Source organism: Eschrichtius robustus, chromosome 17 (assembly GCF_028021215.1).
Source record: "Eschrichtius robustus isolate mEscRob2 chromosome 17, mEscRob2.pri, whole genome shotgun sequence".
NCBI lineage: Eukaryota > Metazoa > Chordata > Mammalia > Artiodactyla > Eschrichtiidae > Eschrichtius > Eschrichtius robustus.
This window is the reverse complement of record NC_090840.1, coordinates 42,221,433-42,239,428: the sequence shown is the minus strand read 5'-3', so window position 1 is coordinate 42,239,428 and position 17,996 is coordinate 42,221,433. Positions and strand designations below refer to the sequence as shown.

The 17,996-nt window shown below is 37.3% G+C and overlaps 1 protein-coding gene across 1 annotated transcript in view; it reads right to left on the bottom strand.

The window, feature by feature from the left end:
- The window catches only part of LOC137751042 (large ribosomal subunit protein uL15-like), a 39,101-nt gene extending 31,009 nt beyond the window's left edge, over window positions 1-8,092 (bottom strand). The window contains exon 1 of the mRNA XM_068525487.1: window positions 7,814-8,092. Coding sequence (XP_068381588.1) covers window positions 7,814-8,092 — 279 coding nt within the window. The remainder of the gene's footprint in view (window positions 1-7,813) is intronic.
- Between the last annotated feature and the right edge of the window lie 9,904 nt (window positions 8,093-17,996).

Here is a 17,996-nt window from a genome sequence, read left to right as displayed (position 1 = left end):
TTGGTGGGAATGTAAATTGATACAGCCACTACGGAGAACAGTATGGTTGTTCCTTAAAAAACGAAAAATAGAACTACCATACGACCTAGCAGTCCCACTACTGGGCATATACTCTGAGAAAATCATAATTCAAAAAAAGTCATGTACCAAAATGTTCATTACAGCTCTATTTACAATACCCATGACATGGAAGCCACCTAAGTGTCCACCAATAGATGAATGGATAAAGAAGATGTGGCACATATATACAATGGAATATTACTCAGCCATAAAAAGAAATGAAACTGAGTTATTTGTAGTGAGGTGGATGGACGTAGAGTCTGTCATACAGAATGAAGTAAGTCAGAAAGAGAGAAAGAAATTCCGTATGCTAACACATATATATGGAATCTAAAAAAAAAAAAAAAAGGTCATGAAGAACCTAAGTGCAAGACAGGAATAAATACACAGACCTACTAGAGAATGGACTTGAGGATACGGGGAGGGGGAAGGCTAAACTGGGACAAAGTGAGAGTGGCATGGACATATATACACTACCAAACGTAAAATAGATAGCTAGTGGCAAGCAGCCGCATAGCACAGGGAGATCAGCTCAGTTCTTTGTGACCACCTAGAAGGATGGGATAGGCATGGTGGGAGGGAGGGAGATGCAAGAGGGAAAAGATATGGGGACATATGTATATGTATAACTGATTCTCTTTTTATAAAGCAGAAACTAACACATCACTGTAAAGCAATTATACTCCAATAAAGATGTTTAAAAAAAAAAAAAGCCATGTTGCTGTGGCTCAGAGCAAAGATTTTCTAGCTGGCTCTATTTCACAACTTCTCACATCACATTGTGTCTTAAAAGAGGTGTGGAATATATATATGGAGAATATATATATGGAGGATATTTATGTACTTATGAAATAAAAAATCAATCATATGCAATTATTTGAATTATTTTCCACAGCCAAAGAACAATTATATGCAATTATTATATGTAAACAATTATTTGCCTATAATGGGGACATACAAATCTTATTTAATGAAATAATTATAATATTTTACCTTCATTTCACTAACCAGTTTATTGACTGTAGTAAGAACTACTCCAAGACCAAAGATTTAAAAAGCTAACAAATTAAAACCACTCCTGATGTGGAAAAATCCCTTCTAATCTGAAACATTCCTCCTGATTCTGTTTTTAAGATCTGTAAACACCATATGTTGAGGGGACAGTATTATCGTGTTTTGACTTAAACTGTGGTCTGTTTCTCTTTCTTTCTTTTTCTTTTTTTATCCTCCTGAGACTGACCTAATTGATTCAAAAGACAAAAGACCAAGGACATTACAAGAGAAATAGGAATTGAATACTAACATTTCATGTACATATGGAATTACTTATTTTATCATCAAAAAATGTTCACACAGAGAATGGCCAAAGTGATTCTTTTAGCATCTGATTGCTCAGTTAATGTAAAGAGTCCTGTGCTGCATTCCTACCCTGGAAAGACATGCAGTAAAGTAGATACATGGAAAGTTCTCTTACCCTGGCAAAATAGCAGTTACAATTGGCCATAGAACAAGTTTTGCTGCTGAGAAGCTTGGGAAAAAATTTACAGACACCCAATTTCACAAGATCATGGGTCCTTTTTCTCTGGAAATAAGGTCAAATTTTATGGATTATGAACCTCAATAAGAGGAAACGTTTTTTAGGAAATTATTTTCTACCTAAATCTAGCTCCACGTCACGTTCTGCACCCCTCCCTCTCTCCTGATTTGATCCACCTCAGCCCCTCCTTACACATATTCAGACTTGCTGTTTCAGGATGTCCTTGGGTGATGAGTGAGAAAGGCTAACATTCATGTAAGATGATCATCATGTTGATAAAACTGAATCTGTGAGTTCAAGGGCTTAATATGCCACAACTCAAAGAACTGTATTGTCAAACACATGTATTTTTTAAAGAATAAACATTATTGACAGCAAGCATATGCTTTATGAAACTGATAACATACAATCCAGCATTGTTTCATCTCAGGACTGGTACACCTGGCTGTACCTCAAACCCCATCCACTGACAGACAATAGAGTTCTTAGCTGTAACATTCAATAAGATTCATCATCCAGTAAAATCACCTTTGTCAAGTGCCGAGCCACAGATGACTGCTCACTAGCAGTGGAGGCCACACCTGTTGAGTCCATGAATAAAGATGAAAGTCTAAGACCTCTTAAATTCAGACCAGGCAAAGGAGAGTCCTTCATGATTCCACTCAGGAAAAAGCATGTGCCTGAAGCCATCTGATTTCACAGCTTGCAGGGCAATGCACACCCCATCCTGGAGGTACTGATAGACAGATGGGTCAGGATGAGTCAGGATGCAAGCCTAATGTGCACCCCTCCCCATTTTCCACAGCCAAACAAGTACACCTCCTTTCTCCTGGAAGAAAAACAAATGGGTTTAGAACAGAAGAGAAATAAGGGGAGAATATTTCTCTCTCCTTTTGCTGTGGGAACTAGATAAGTAAACAATTGAAAGTAAACACTGTTTCTTTGGTCCTGGATGCTTTCCAAGTAACATTTTTAGGAACTCTAATAATAACAGCTAATATTTTTGAGCATTTATCATGCATTAGTCACTTCTATAAGTGTATGAATTAACTAATGTAATTCGCACAACAATGCTCCTAGTATTTATTATCTCCATATTCCCGAAGAGGAAACTGAGACTAAAAAAGAATTTCACAGAAAGTATGTGATGTGTTTATGTTTAAAACTTACACTGAGGTTAGAGTTTGCATTATTAACCATTATTTTATAGGGATGTCTTTGAATAAGCACTTTATGTACATCATCTTATTAAATCTCTACAATGCTATGAAGTGACTACTGTTGTTTTCCTACTTTACAGATTATGCTACTGATGCCTGAAAAAGTTAAAGAACTTGCTTAAGAAAACACATCTGTACACTTCTGGAGCTGGGGTCCAAACCCACACAGGTTGACCAGAGACAGCTCCCTTAACATCCTTGCAATATGCCCAATGCTTCTGATCAACCACAATCAGCAGAGACTGCATCCCTGTGGTCTTCTGCTTACCTCCTCCCTTTGCCTTCGGCATTGCCATCTCCACCCCTGTCCTAGGATGAGTTCATGTGAGCACAATTGACTACACCAGCTCCAGGGTCACTCATTTCACCATTCTTAAGCTCCAGATCATGGCAGGCTGCATTTTCAAATCACATAATCATTATACTTTAGGACTGATATTAAAACTGTGGATGGTATTTCTATCTATGTTTGACCTTGTGACAGAAAAGACCTATGCAAAAAGAATGCATTTTCAAACGTCAAAATATACTTTAAAATAGAGCTTAAATGTTTAGACTTTCAGTCTGACTAGGTGCCTTTAGAAGGCAAGTTATCTTTTGTTCAATATACATTTGATATGAAGAAGCAAGAGTTAGACTATATTTCCCCTGGAGTCTATAAAAATCACATAGCTTGCAATAGAACATCATAAATTTACTTGAGCCCTTTCAGATATTGAAACTAAATATATTAAATATAAAATATGTTCACATATCTTTAACCTGCACATGTTTATGGTAGTTGGTCTCTGTGGAATTTCTCTTCTCGTTGTATAATGGCTGTAAATGCTTTGAGAGGCAGGGAGAGAAGGAACATTCCTTTCAATATCTCCAAATGATAAAAGATAGACATCTTTTGTTTGATGAGAACTATGGTCAAAATAACCATTTAAAGGATACATAAAAAGAGAGCACAGAGCAAAGTACAATTGAACAAAACCAGACCCTGAATCTCTTTGGAAGAGAGAGTCCAGATATAGCACAGATGGATCCAGAAAAAGGCCAGCATCATTAGACTTTTAAAATGAGGGATGCAATCTTTGATAGGAGGTGGGGGAAAAAAAGCTTTCTTGGCTGTTGTCCACTTTGGAAGTCTTTATCAAAGAATAAGAGGAGTTTCCTTTTGATAATGGCCTCTTAGATAGAGTTAATCCTTCAATTTTGGATTCCCCCTGTTCTCTCTTGCCAGCTACGAATACTTAAAACAACTCCGAGATTCCTAATGTCTATGTAAGGGCAACTGCAAACACTGAATAAGGTGTGAACATTTCACTACATTATAAAATATTTTTACCATTATTGTCTTGAAGATCCAAATGTGGACTTTAGTGTTTATCTGAATAACGTCAAACAGGAATTTTTGTTTAGAAAACTTTCAGGTTTGTGAAAGTTTCAGGGAGAGAGAAAAGGAATCCCTACTTTCATGGTTTCCAGTGATATTCTGGCAGAGGATAGAAGGGTTCTAGCTTTTGGGATGATAGCAGGAACAATTGCCCCCAAAAATCAGAGACACCTGACCCAAGAGGTATCCTGGATTAGTGGAGAGAGTATTAAACAGAGAATCAAAATTATAGATTTTCACCTGAGCCTGCCACAAACTTAAGTTGCCTCTCCTGCATCTCAGCTATTAAACTGGGTAAGCTCTGGGGGTCTCTTCCAAAAGTCTAAGCTATAAATTTATTGTTGTTGTTAGTAGCTCATTATTATTATTATCATTTTTATTATAACCCACTTTGTACAAAAAGTGTTTGAGGTCATGGCTTGAAAAAACAGACAACTTGCAACTAGATACAATAAGTAGATAAATGGGTCAAAGGAAGAGTAGAATAGTTAAAATAAAGATTAGTGCCATGCCACTAATATTGATATTAAGGTGGTCTGAAGTACTGGCTACAGGTAAGACAAGGTTTTATGCAGAAAAAGTTCTTGGTCCACTTGAACTTTTATGCCCATGGGTGACTGAGTTCCCAAAGTCCAATTCTATAGAGCACAACTATACCAGTTTAATTTGAAGTATTTTCAAATGAACCATTGCCAAACATCTGTGGTAGCTAAAAAGTTTCAGTGAAATACACACAGGTTAACTAATTTAAAACAATTCAGCTTCTTATAAAAATCAGATAAAGATTAGTGAGAAAAACGTAACCCCGGAACATGGAATAATTTGATTCCATGTGGAGAACTGGCAGATACTTGCTAATTAAATATTAGAGGCCACCTGTCAAAAATGATTATTTTGGTCTTAGAATAATTGATTTTGTCTCACTCTTTTTTATGAAAATCACATGGAAACCCAACTACTGTTTGTAAATTGGCCTTTGTACTTGTACACGGAGGGCAAGGAGACATCAAAGAAAGATGCAGACCACTCCAGGTTGGTAGGTAGCAGGTTTAATAAGCAAGGGAACTTACTTAGGTGGGTGTCTTGGGCAGCTGAGTAGATTCCCGCACATGCGCACCAGAATCTTAAAGTTTATATAGAAGCCTTAGCTGGGTTCAGTCACCTATACTGTTCAGATGGCCTCAACGACACTTTACTCTCTGAACTGTGTCCTTAGGGCAGCTTCTAGTGTGGGGAAGGCAAGTGGAACACACATCCCAAGGGCGGAAAGTGAGTGAGGAGACTCATTGCCTGGATCCAGTTTGCCATGATCATGTCCTGTCGATGACCTCCTCCAACAACTACTCTTTTTATCACTATTCTTAGCTACCTAGGATGGTCATTGTCTTTGAGCCAGCATATAACTACAGGTACAATGAAGGAGACATTTGTCTAGTTGATCAGAACAAACCTGATGAGAATTGAAATGACAGATTGTGGTACAAGATCACTCAATTATCCATCTGAAAACAATGAAATAGAGAAGAATGTTTAGCTCTTTATATTTGGTAGTACATGGCTATAGTTCCTACTTCTTAAGTATTGCCTTCAAATCATTAAGGTGCAAGGCAAAGAGAAGGAGGCCAAAACCCATCACCATTGTACATATCTCAATCTAAAAAAATGATACAAATGAACTTATTTACAAAACAGAAATAGACTCACAGACCTTGAAAACAAACTTACGGTTACCAAAGGGGAAAGGTGGGGGGAGGGACAAACTAGAAGTTTGGGGTTAACATATACACACTACTATATATAAAATAATCAACAAGGACCTACTGTATAGCACTGGGAAATCTACTCAATATTTTGTAATAACCTATATGGGAAAAGAATCTAAAAAAGAATGGTTATGTGTATATGTATAACTGAATCACTTTACAAACTAAATGACATTGTAAATAAACTATACTTCAATATAAAATAAAAATTAAATTAAATTTGAAAAATTTGATATCCAGTCTGTACATTAATAACAATGAATCTAGGTAAATTCATACATGATCAGTTTCTGCCCACAGTCAAAGGCTAAGTAGATACCAGCTGAAGAATTGTCAATCTTCTGCTACACCTCTGAATTTCTCAAAATATGATTGAGTGTGTCACAGTCATCAATTGTTGGAAGAGCCCACCTGCTCCTTGTATGGAATATTGGCCAAAACTTAACAATTTGTAAAAAAAAAAAACTGGCATGAAATTAGAAAAAAGTGTTTAACTAACCAATATGTTCATAATTTGCTGAGGCTATAGGGTTTTCTTTCCTTTTTCTTTAGTTTTATTGAGATATTATTACATACAGCACAATAAAAGTTTAAGGTGTACAACATAATGACCTGAATTACAAATATTGCAAAATGATTACCACAGTAAGTTTAGTAAACATCCATCTCCTTATATAGTTATAAATTTTTTTCCCTTGTGTTAAGAACTTTTAGGGTTTACTCTTAGCAACTTTCAAATACACCATACAGCAGCGTTAACTATAGTCATCATGTTGTACTTTACATCCCTAATATTAATTTATCTTACAACTGGAAGTTTGTACCTCTCAACCACCTTCATTCAATTCCCCCTCCTTCCACCTCCAGCCTTTGGTAAGAACAAATATATCTTTTTTTCTATGAATTTTGTTTGTTTGTTTTTTTAGATTTTATGTATAAGTGAGATCAAACAGTATTTGTCTATCTGTCTGGCTTATTTCATTTAGCATAGTGTCCTCAAGATCCATCCATGTTGTTGCAAATGGCAGGATTTCCTTCTTTTCTTATGGCCAAATATTATCCATATACATATATATACTTATACATATATATACATACAGTAAGTCCCCTACATATGAATGAGTTCTGAGAGCACTTTCGCAAGTCCAATTTATTCGTAAGTCCAACAAAGTTAGCCTAGGCGCCCAACCAACACAATCAGCTGTATAGTACTGTTCTGTAATAGGTTTATAATACTTTTCTCACAAATAATACATAAAAAACAAATACCAAAAAATAAAGAAAACATTTTTAATCGTACAGTACAATATCTTGAAAAGTATGGTAGTACAGTACAACAGCTGACATACAGGGGCTGGCATCAAGTGAACAAGAAAGAAGAGTTACTGACTGGAGGAGAGAGAGGAGGTGGGAAATGGTAGAGCTGAAGGATTGTTAGCAATAGGTGATGGAGGGCAAGGTGCAATTTCACTCATGCCTGACGTTGAAGGCACAGGTTCTAGTTCCTTGCTGGATTCGATTATATCTACCCTCTTGAAAAAATGATCCAGTGATATCTGGGTAGTAGCTCTGTAAGCTTCGTATACTGTCCTACATTTGGGTCCTGTGCCTCAAAAACTAACAGTGCCTCCTCAAATAAAGAAAATCCCCTTGCCATTTCCTGCGTCGTGAATCTCTTCAGTTCTTCAGTTACTTCTTCCTCTTGTCCCTCTTCGTCTTTTCTCTGGGCCTCCTATTCCAACAGGTCTTCATTAGTAAGCTCCTCGTGTTACACAGCAAGGAGTTCAATATAGTCGTCCTCTTGCAGAACTAGCTCCAGCTTCTCGCTGAGGGTCACTAAGTTGCAGAAGACCTCTTTGGACTCCTCATCCACCTTCTCAAATCCACAAAAATAATGAATAAACTGCAGGCAAAGGTTCTTCCAAGCTGCATTCATGGTGACAGCCGTAACCTCATGCCAAGCAAAGTCAATGTTTTTTATGGCCTCATAGATGTTATAGTCCTTCCAAAATTTTTCCAAGGTTGTTCCTGATTTGTCACTCGCCTTCACTGTCTGACAAAAAGTGTGACATAAATAATATTTCTTGAAAGTCGCTATAACTCCCTGGCCCATAGGTTCGATGAGCGACATAGTATTTGGTGGCAGATGCACTACTTTGATGTTAGGATGAAAGTTGTCCATGAATGGAGGGTGGCCCAGAGCACTGTTGAGCAGCAAAAGAATGTTGAATGGGACTTCCTCCTCCAAGCAATATTTCTCTACCTCCAGGATAAAGTGGTGGAAAACCAGCCCTGGAAAAGGACCTGTGTAACACAGGCTTTGGGGTTACTCTTCCACACAAGAGGAAGAGAGCCCTTGACTATGTTTTTTAAGGGCTCTTGGTTTCTCTGAATAATAAACTAAGAGAGGCTTCAGCTTCATATCGCTGGAAGCATTGCCACCAAACAATACAGTTAGCCTATCCTTTGCTATGTTATAACCTGGCATCAACTTTTCCTCCTTAGTGATGTAACTTCGGTCTGGCATCCTCTTCCAGTACAGTCCTGTCTCATCCACATGAAAAACTTGCTTGGGTAAACACACGCCTTCACCAAGAATTTCTCGAAGTGTTTCAGTAAATATCCGGGCAGCTACCATATCTGCACTCGCTGCCTCGTCACTTACTTTTACATTGTGAAGGTTGGCTCTAGCCTTGAACCGATGAAATCAGCCATGGCTGGCATTAAAAGATGTTCCCTCTGATTCTTCTTCATGTTTCTTCTTCAAGTCTTCATAAAGGCTTTTAACTTTCTCTTGAATCAGCATTAAGCTAAGCAGGACTCGACACTGATGCTGATCCTGCATCCACACACTGAGAAGTTTCTCCATCTCCTCCCTCACATTTCCACATTATTGTTGACATCATCGGCACAGCAGACTTCACATATTCCATGCTCTTGTCTTTGTTTAGAATCCTGCTGATGGTTGAACGATTCATGTTATAAGAATGAGCAATGTCTACCAACTTTTTGCCTTTCTCCACTCTCTCAATTATTTTCACTTTTGTTTCCATCATTATCTCTTGGTGCTTCTTAGCAGTACCAGCTATATCACCGTTGCTTTTCCACTTGCTTCTGGATACCCTGGACTTGAAATAAAGAGACTGTACTACCGTACTCTATGCAGTACTGTACAGTAAAGTACACAAAAGCACAACCACTTGTAGAGGATACACACACGTGACAATGTACACCAGACACATACATGAACTAACTTACATGATTGGACATGTGAACGCACGTTCACATATTTGAAAGTTCGCAACTTGAAGTGTTTGTATGTAGAAGACTTACTGTATACATATATATACACACACACACACACACACACACATATATATACACACACACATCACATTCTCTTTATCCATTCATCTACTGATGGACACTTAGGTCGTTCCCATGTCATGGCTATTGTGAATAATGCTGCAATGAACATGGGGGTGCAAATATCTTTTTGACATAATTTAATTTTCTTCAGATATATACCCTGAAGTGGAATTGCTGGATAGATCTTCTTTCTTTTAGAAAACTGATAATTTCTACTTTGGGCCCTTTCAGAGTAAAATTGGGGGTCATACTCACAGAGTTAACAACAGAAAATGAGGAGTCAATGATCAGGACTCATCAAAAAGAATTAATATAATAAAATTCCAGTGGTAAAAAGACAGAGATTCTATAAAACTCTGCCATTTCTTTTCTGTTAAAAAACAGCCTTTCTAGATGCCAACCAAGATTGGTACTTCTATAATTGTATTTATTGTTTGCCAGATTCATAACAAGAGAAAATATAGCATCAAATCTGACCTCATTCTTTTCTAATTGCCAAAATCATGTCTTACTATCAGGATTATAACATTTAAATTTTATAAGGGTTGTAAAGAGCCTAGTACAGTTTAAATGACACAACAAACACCTAGGTGACTATTTCCAAATTCTGTCTCCCCCGTTACCCCTCCAACCTGGTCAAGAGTTAGTTTAGCTTCTTGGTGGTCTTCTTCAAACAAAGGACTAGGAGGGTGAGTCCCATGACTAAAAACACTCATAGTACATGTACCAGTTTTAGTTTTATATACTGAGTGCTATAGACTGAATATTTGTATCTCTCTCCACCCCTACACGAAATTTATATGTTGAAACCTAATCCCCAGTGCCATGGCATTAGAGGGTGAGACCTTTGGGAGGTGATTAGGTCATGAGGGTGGAGCCCACATGAATGGGATTAGTGCCAGTTAAAAGAGACCTCAGAGAACTCCCTTGCCTCTTCTGCCATGTGAGGACATAGCAAAAAAGCCATCTATGAACCAGGAAATGGACTCTCATCAGACACTTAATCTACCAGCCCCTCGCTCTTGGAATTTATCAGCCCCCAGAATGGTGAGACATAAATTTCTGTTGTTTATAAGTCACCTAGTTTATGGTATTCTGTTATAACAGCCTGAATGGACTAAGACACTGAGACATCAATGATGGAGGTTTTTTAAAAGTTCTTAGGCTTAAAAGGTCACTAATGGATATTGAAAAAAATTTTTTTCATTCTATTTTTCTAAACATTTGAAGACTTACCATTCCAGTCTTATGAACAAAACAGTATGGTATAACTTTCTCAAGGATTAGGGAAGTGACTGCTATTGTGTTCTACTTGGTCTCAAAAAGCCATCCTAAATGTGTTGGTAAGCAAAGAGGATAAACATAATACAACCTGTAATGTTGGCCCACTAGGAAGGGATTCAAAGATAAGTACACCCAGATTTATTTTGTTTTACCATTTAGGATATTTGCATAGGATATTTCACATATATTATCACATTTAATTATCATTTCATAAGCTTATTTTACAGATGAGGAAACTGAGGATAGGAGAATAGAAATAATATTTACCAAATTTAGTACATATGAGTCTTGTCTCATGTAGTCTCCTCAAAATAAGAAAGCATTTCTTAATAATTATTTCATTAAAAGTTAATGTTAAAGCTGTTGTTGTCTTAGTAGTTTATGGTTTGTAAAAATCTTCAAGTAATAAATTTAAGCAAGGTATATCGGATTATAGACATTTAAAGAAAAAGTATTTAAGTTAAATTACATATATTTTCTCTTTTCAGTAGTGAAAATTAGTATTGGTATTTGGTTGGTTGAAATGATTACCTACTTCTGTTTAAGATATAACTGTAATAATTTTACCAAAAATTCCAAGTACAATGTACCAAGAACTAGTTGCTTTTTTGTTAATTAACTTTTATTGGAATATAGTTCCTTTACAATGTTGTGTTACTTTCTACTGTACAGCAAAGTGAATCAGCTATGTGTACACATATATCCCCTCTTTTTGGATTTCCTTCCCATTTAGGTCACCACAGAGCATTGAGTAGATTTCCCTGAGCTATACGTATGTTCTCATTAGTTATCTATTTCATACATGGTATAGGTAGTGTATATATGTTAACCCCAATTTCCCAATTCATCCTACTCACCCCCTTTTCCCCCTTGGTATCCATACGTCTGATCTCTACGTCTGCGTCTCTACTTCTGCTTTGCAAAAAGATCATCTATACAATTTTTCTAGATTCCACATATATGCGTTAATATACGATATTTGTTTTTCTCTTTCTGACTTCACTCTGTATGACACTCTCTAGGTCCATCCACGCCTCTACATGACCCAATTTTGTTCCTTTTTATGGCTGAGTATATTCCACTGTATATATGTATCACATCTTCTTTATCCATTCATCTGTCAATGGACATTTAGGTTGCTTCCATGTCCTGGCTATTGTAAATAGTGCTGCTATATACTTCCAAATGCAACTGTCTTTTTGAATTATGTTTTTCTCTGGGTATATGCCCAGTAGCAGGATTGCTGGGTCATATGGTAGTTGTATTTTTAGTTTTTTAAGGAAATTCCATACTGTTCTCCATAGTGGCTATATCAATTTACATTCCCACCAACAGTGCAAGAAGGGTCCCTTTTCTCCACACCCTCTCCAGCATTTATTATTTGTAGATTTTTTTTTTTGATGATGGCCATTCTGATCAGTGTGTGGTGATACCTCATTGTAGTTTTGATTAGCATTTCTCTAGTAATTAGTGATGTTGAGCATCTTTTAATTTGTTTGTTGGCAATCTGTGTGTCTTCTTTAGAGAAATGTCTGTTTAGGTCTTCTGCCCATTTTTTGACTGAGTTGTTTGTTTTTTTGATATTGAGCTGCATGAGCTGTTTGTATATTTTGGAGATTAAGCCTTTGTCAGTTGCTTCATTTGCCAATATTTTCTCCCATTCTGAGGATTGCTTTTCGTCTTGTTTATGGTTTCCTTTGCTGTGCAAAAGCTTTGAAGTTTCATTAGGTCCCATTTATTTTTGTTTTTATTTCCATTACTCTAGAAGGTGGGTCAAAAAAGATGTTGCTGTGATATATGTCAAAGGGTGTTCTGCCTGTGTTTTCCTCTAAGAATTTTATAGTGTCTGGCCTTATATTTAGGTCTTTAATCCATTTTTAATTTACTTTTGTGTATGGTGTTAGGCTAATTTCATTCTTTTACATGTAGCTGTCCAGTTTTCCCAGCACCACTTATTGAAGAGACTGTCTTTTCTCCATTGTATACCCTTGCCTCCTTTGTCATAGATTAGATGACCATAGGTGCGTGGGTTTATCTCTGGGCTTCCTATACTGTTCCATTGATCTATATGTCTGTTTTTGTGTCAGTACCATATTGTCTTGATTACTGTAGCTTTGTAGTATAGTCTGAAGTCAGGGAGTCTGATTCCTCCAGCTCCATTTTTTTCCCTCAAGACCTCTTTGGCTATTCAGGGTCTTTTTTGTCTCCATACAAATTTTAAGATTTTTTTGTTCTACTTCTGTAAAAAATGCCATTGGTAATTTAATAGGGATTGCATCAGATAGTAGATTGTAGATGGCTTTAGGTAGTATAGTCATTTCAAAATATTGATTCTTTCAATCCAAAAACACAGTATATATCTCCATCTGTTTGTGTTGTCTTTGATTTCTTTCATCAGTATCTTATAGTTTTCTACATACAAGTCTTTTGCCTCCTTAGGTAGGTTTTATTCCTAGATATTTTATTCTTTTTGTTGCAACCAAGAACTGGTTTCATATTTCCTATGATACAGCTTGATCTCTTATTTCATAATCAGTGTTTTCCTTGAACTTGCTCCCAATGCAATTATTACATGAGTTTTCAATGAGTTGATATTCATCCAAATCTGGTGTCTCAGAGAAAATTGCTTTGTATTAAAAATGTTGGTGTAGGGCTTCCCTGGTGGCACAGTGATTAAGAATCTGACTGCCAATGCAGGGGACATGGTTTCGAGCCCTGGGCCAGGAAGATCCCACATGCGGTGGAGCAACTAAGCCCGTGTGCCACAACTAGTGAGCCTATGCTCTAGAACCTGTAAGCCACAACTACTGAAGCCCACGTGCCTAGAGCCTGTGCTCCGTAACAAGAGAAGCCACCACAATGAGAAGCCTGCACACCACAACAAAGAGTAGTTCCTGCTCACTGCAACTAGAGAAAGCCTGCATGCAGCAATGAAGACTCAATGCAGCTGGAAAGAAAGAAAGAAAGAAAGAAAGAAAGAAAGAAAGAAAGAAAGAAAGAAAGAAAGAAAGAAAGAAAGAAAGAAAGAAAGAAAGAAAGAAAGAAAGGAAGGAAGGAAGGAAGGAAGGAAGGAAGGAAGGAAGGAAGAAAGAAAGAAAGAAAGAAGGAAGGAAGGAAGGAAGGAAGGAAGGAAGGAAGGAAAGAAAGAAAGAAAGAAAGAAAGAAAGAAAGAAAGAAAGAAAGAAAGAAAGAAAAGAAAAGAAAGAAAGAAAAAGAAAGAAAGAAAGAAAGAAAGAAAGAAAGAAAGAAAGAAAGAAAAATTAACAACAACAAAAAAAGAAAAATGTTGGTGTAGATCAACTGTTTGCCTTTCAGCAACAGTTTGGCAAAGCTCTCACATTCTGATTCTCCTCAGAGCAGTCTCAAGAGGGGACTATGTCTTGCACAAGCTTTGTCCTTAGGGATATGAGGGCCTGACTCAACAGGCCAAAACCTGAGAGATGATGTCTTTAAAGTATGTGTGAGAATACCCTTCAAGAAAAGAAAAATGAAACAGATAAAGATCTCTAATACATCCAAAAATGATATACTCTACTGTACTTTCCATCTGGTGAGTGAAAGAACAAATTACATTATTGATTAACATATTTCATAGGTGGATTTTTATCTGTTCAGTACTTCTAGAGAAGGTTACTAATATACAGTTCTGTATCAAAAAGCTGGGATCAGCAGAAATTGCACTTGTCAATTGATCACAGATGCCACGTTTTAGGATATCCTTGTAGGAAACATGGATTTCATGTACCTTTCTCTGAAGAGCACTCAGCCTTTTGCCAACTAACAGAATGAGCCAAGAGAGGTATATTTGGTAATGTCATAATCTTTCTCCACTAGAAAAGTTGTCCTCACTTCTACAGCTCTAGAAATCTAAAATCACAAAGTACTAATCTACAAACAAAGTATTTTCAAAACTTCTCAGTGCTTTACTCACAAGTACAAGTACACATGTTTTGTTTTGTTTCTAGAGACATCCGGTCCCTCAGGCCCTCTCCTTTCTCCCTTTCTGTCCACTTCATTCTCTAGTGGCCTTGATGGTTCAGTCGTTCTACCACTTTTCTCGTTTCATGGCCAGCACACTAGATCCCCTACATTTTTCCCTCAGATGCCCTGTAAACTCTCAATTATGGGTCAGTCCATACATAAGCCAATATTTTTAAATTCTGGAGCTGCTTTTTCATAAATTTCTCTTGTGCTTGGATAGCCTTTATAAAGTATTTTCATCCATAAAACTATGGTATTTCATACTCAGCTCAGATGCTCCCTTATCCTGAATCCTGACTTCTTCTTCTTCACTTACTCTACAGTTCATAAATCTCCTGTGTGCTTCCTTAGTACCAAAGCACAATATCACCCTGTATCAACAGTATTTGTCTGTCTTACCTGCCTGTGGATTATGTGATTTTTTTAGGCAAAGGTCAATGTCCAATCCATTTTATATCCTCAGAATCTACCCAGGAGTATGCCACATTCTCAGAAGTGTTTATTGAACAAATAAATGAAGAACTTATTAAGAGTCTGAGAACATGACAAGATAAATGCTCTCAAAGCACTCATGTATGTCTTTCTCTGGGGAAAAGGCAAAGATTGCAAATAAGAACAGAATATGAAGATCTAGTTAAGAGTAGTAGCTAACTACTAGGAATGCAAAAACACTCTAATGTAACGTTCAAGAATATGGATTTTGGAGTCAGGGTTCAAATCCTAGCTCTCTCTGGTCTTTGAAGAGGTTTATTTTCTCTTCCTTCAGCAAAAGAAAAACTATTTTAAAATACTTATTATGAAAAAGTGCCCAGCAAAATTCAAACCTGTTAACGTATCTTGATTAGTTTATTCATATATCAAAGTTATGACTTTTTTGAGACATATGATGAGTACATGAAACCTCTAGTCTCTAAGGAAATGCACCCTCAGGTATTTGGGACACAGATATTATAAATTAAATGATCTTCATTGTTGCTAATCGGAATCAATACAAATCTGATGAGTGAGCCACCTGCACCAGTCAGTTGTGGCCACATCAACTTGTAAACCTGAGTCAGGGAAGGATATTTCACAAGTGGCTTAGCAAGAGGCCTGGTGCTCTCAAATCAAGCAAGATGGCTAGTGTCTTCCTGAAAAATATTACTGTATTGCAACTGATAGATTGTCTTCACAATCTGAGGCAAATTGCAAAATAACGAAAATATGATTTTCATGAAATACAGAAAATAATAAACAGAAGATTTTGTGTGCCTTTTGAGAACTGCCCAAGATAGAAGCGTCCTGAGGCTAATAAACACTGTATGTGATAGTAGCATGGTTACTAGTGTAGGCATTATTAAACGGGAAGTAGTGTGTACAGCTAGCTAACATGAATATATTCTTGCTTTCTCCTGTGCATATTTTTCACTGCAAATTAAAAAAATGTACTGCAGTCTTTGTATAGTATTGCTTTGTAGTTTTATAGATCTATTTTCATATCCTGACTTTCTGGGTAACTTTGGACCGGGTTATTGAATCTCCCAGATACTCAGTTTCTTCATCTGGAAAGCAGATATAAAATACCTTCCTCAGCGTAGTTAAGGAAAGTTAATTAGCAATACATCAAAAGTACTTTCTGCAGTGACTAGCATTTGGGTAATTCCCAGAAAAGTCTTCAGCCATGGGTGACCCTTTTCTTGGTCTGACATCAGGCAAATAAACAAATGTATGTGTGTGCATGTGACATAATGCAAATAAACAATCGTGTCTATGTGACATCATACCAATAAATAAGACTTTGTTTAGAAATGGCACCATTGACAATTATTCTTGATTGATTTGTATAAACAAAATTGCTCGGTGAAATAAATCATTTAACTATGGGTCCATGCTATTCTTTAGGCACCAGGACCCCCAGTATTATAGACATGATGGGAACTCAATAAAATATAAACTCTCCTTGATTTATTGCTCAGTCAGCCTCTGGATCACTAGTCAAGAAAATAAAAATATTAGTTTATACCCTCATGCTCAGAATTTCCACCCTGTGTCTTTCATGGAAAACCAGACTTTTATGAATGTTGAAAAAAATGTTGTTTAAATGAGGCAAGGTAAAATTTATCCTTCATTGGACAATCTATTGATTGCCACTAAGCCTGGGCCTTTTACATCCTAGCCAGGCGGGTAATGAATTAAATATAGAAAATAGTCATTAAGAGACTTCATAGAACACTAAGAGAACAAGTTCTGGAGTAAGCTTGTAAGGAGTCAGCTTTTCTATTTCCTTCTCTTAGTTAGTTCCGTGATCTTGAGCAAGATATTTCATCTTACTGTGAAATGGGGATGGTAACAGCTATAGCCTCATCAGAGAAGAAAAATGGTGCCAAGAAGAGGGATGAGAGAGTCAGATGGTGAGGGGTAGTAAGAGAATTTTAAATAATGTGGTCAAGGAAGGCCTTACCGAGGAAGTGATTAAGATCTGAAAGGGGATGGAGGGTGGAGAGGAGGTGTCTCAGGAAAGAGGGTACCAGGCAAAGGGATCATAGAAGGTTAAAGGACTCTGAGGAAAGAGCATGCCCTGTAAGACAGGGAAGCATAGTGAGCAGTGTAAGATGAATTCACATAGAGTGTGGAAGAAAAGTGTGTGAGGCCATTGTAGTGACTTTGAGCAAGGAAGGCACTGAACGGTGCTATGGGTTGAATTGTGTCCCCCAAAAGATAAGTTGAAGTCCTATCCACCAGTAGGAATGTGAATACGATCTTATTTGAAAATAGGGTCCTTGCAGATGTAATCAAGCTAAAATGAGGTCATACTGGATTAAGGTGTGCCCTAATTCAATGACTGATGTCCTTATAAGAAGAGGGAAATTTGGACACAAATACGTAGAGAGGGAAACACCATGTGAAGATGGGAGCAGAGATTGGAGCAATGTATCAACAAGTCAAGGAATGCCAAGGATTGCCAGCAACCACCAGAAACTAGGAAGAAGTAAGGAAGGATCCTCTCCTAGAGCTTTCAGAGAGAGCCTGACCCTGCTGACACATTGATTTTGGACTTCTAGCTTCCAGAACTGTAGGGCAATAAATTTCTGTGGTTTTAATTTCTTTTTTTGTTCTGATGATAAGTGCTCATTTGGAATTTCACCATCTGTTTGCAGTCAGATGGTGGCTCGGCTGGAGTCATATGAAAGCTCGACTGGGCTGGATATCCCAGATGGCTTCTTCACTTGCACATTTGGCATTTGGTCTGGGATGGCTGGAACAGCTCAGGCTGTTCAGCCTCTCTCCCACCATGTGGCCTCTCACATGGCTATCTTAGCTTCCTCAGAGCATGGAAATCTTAGGGTAGTCATTCTTCTCACATGGCAAGTGTCTTCCCTTAAAACAAATGTTCCAAAGAGACCCTAGTAGAAGCTGCAAGA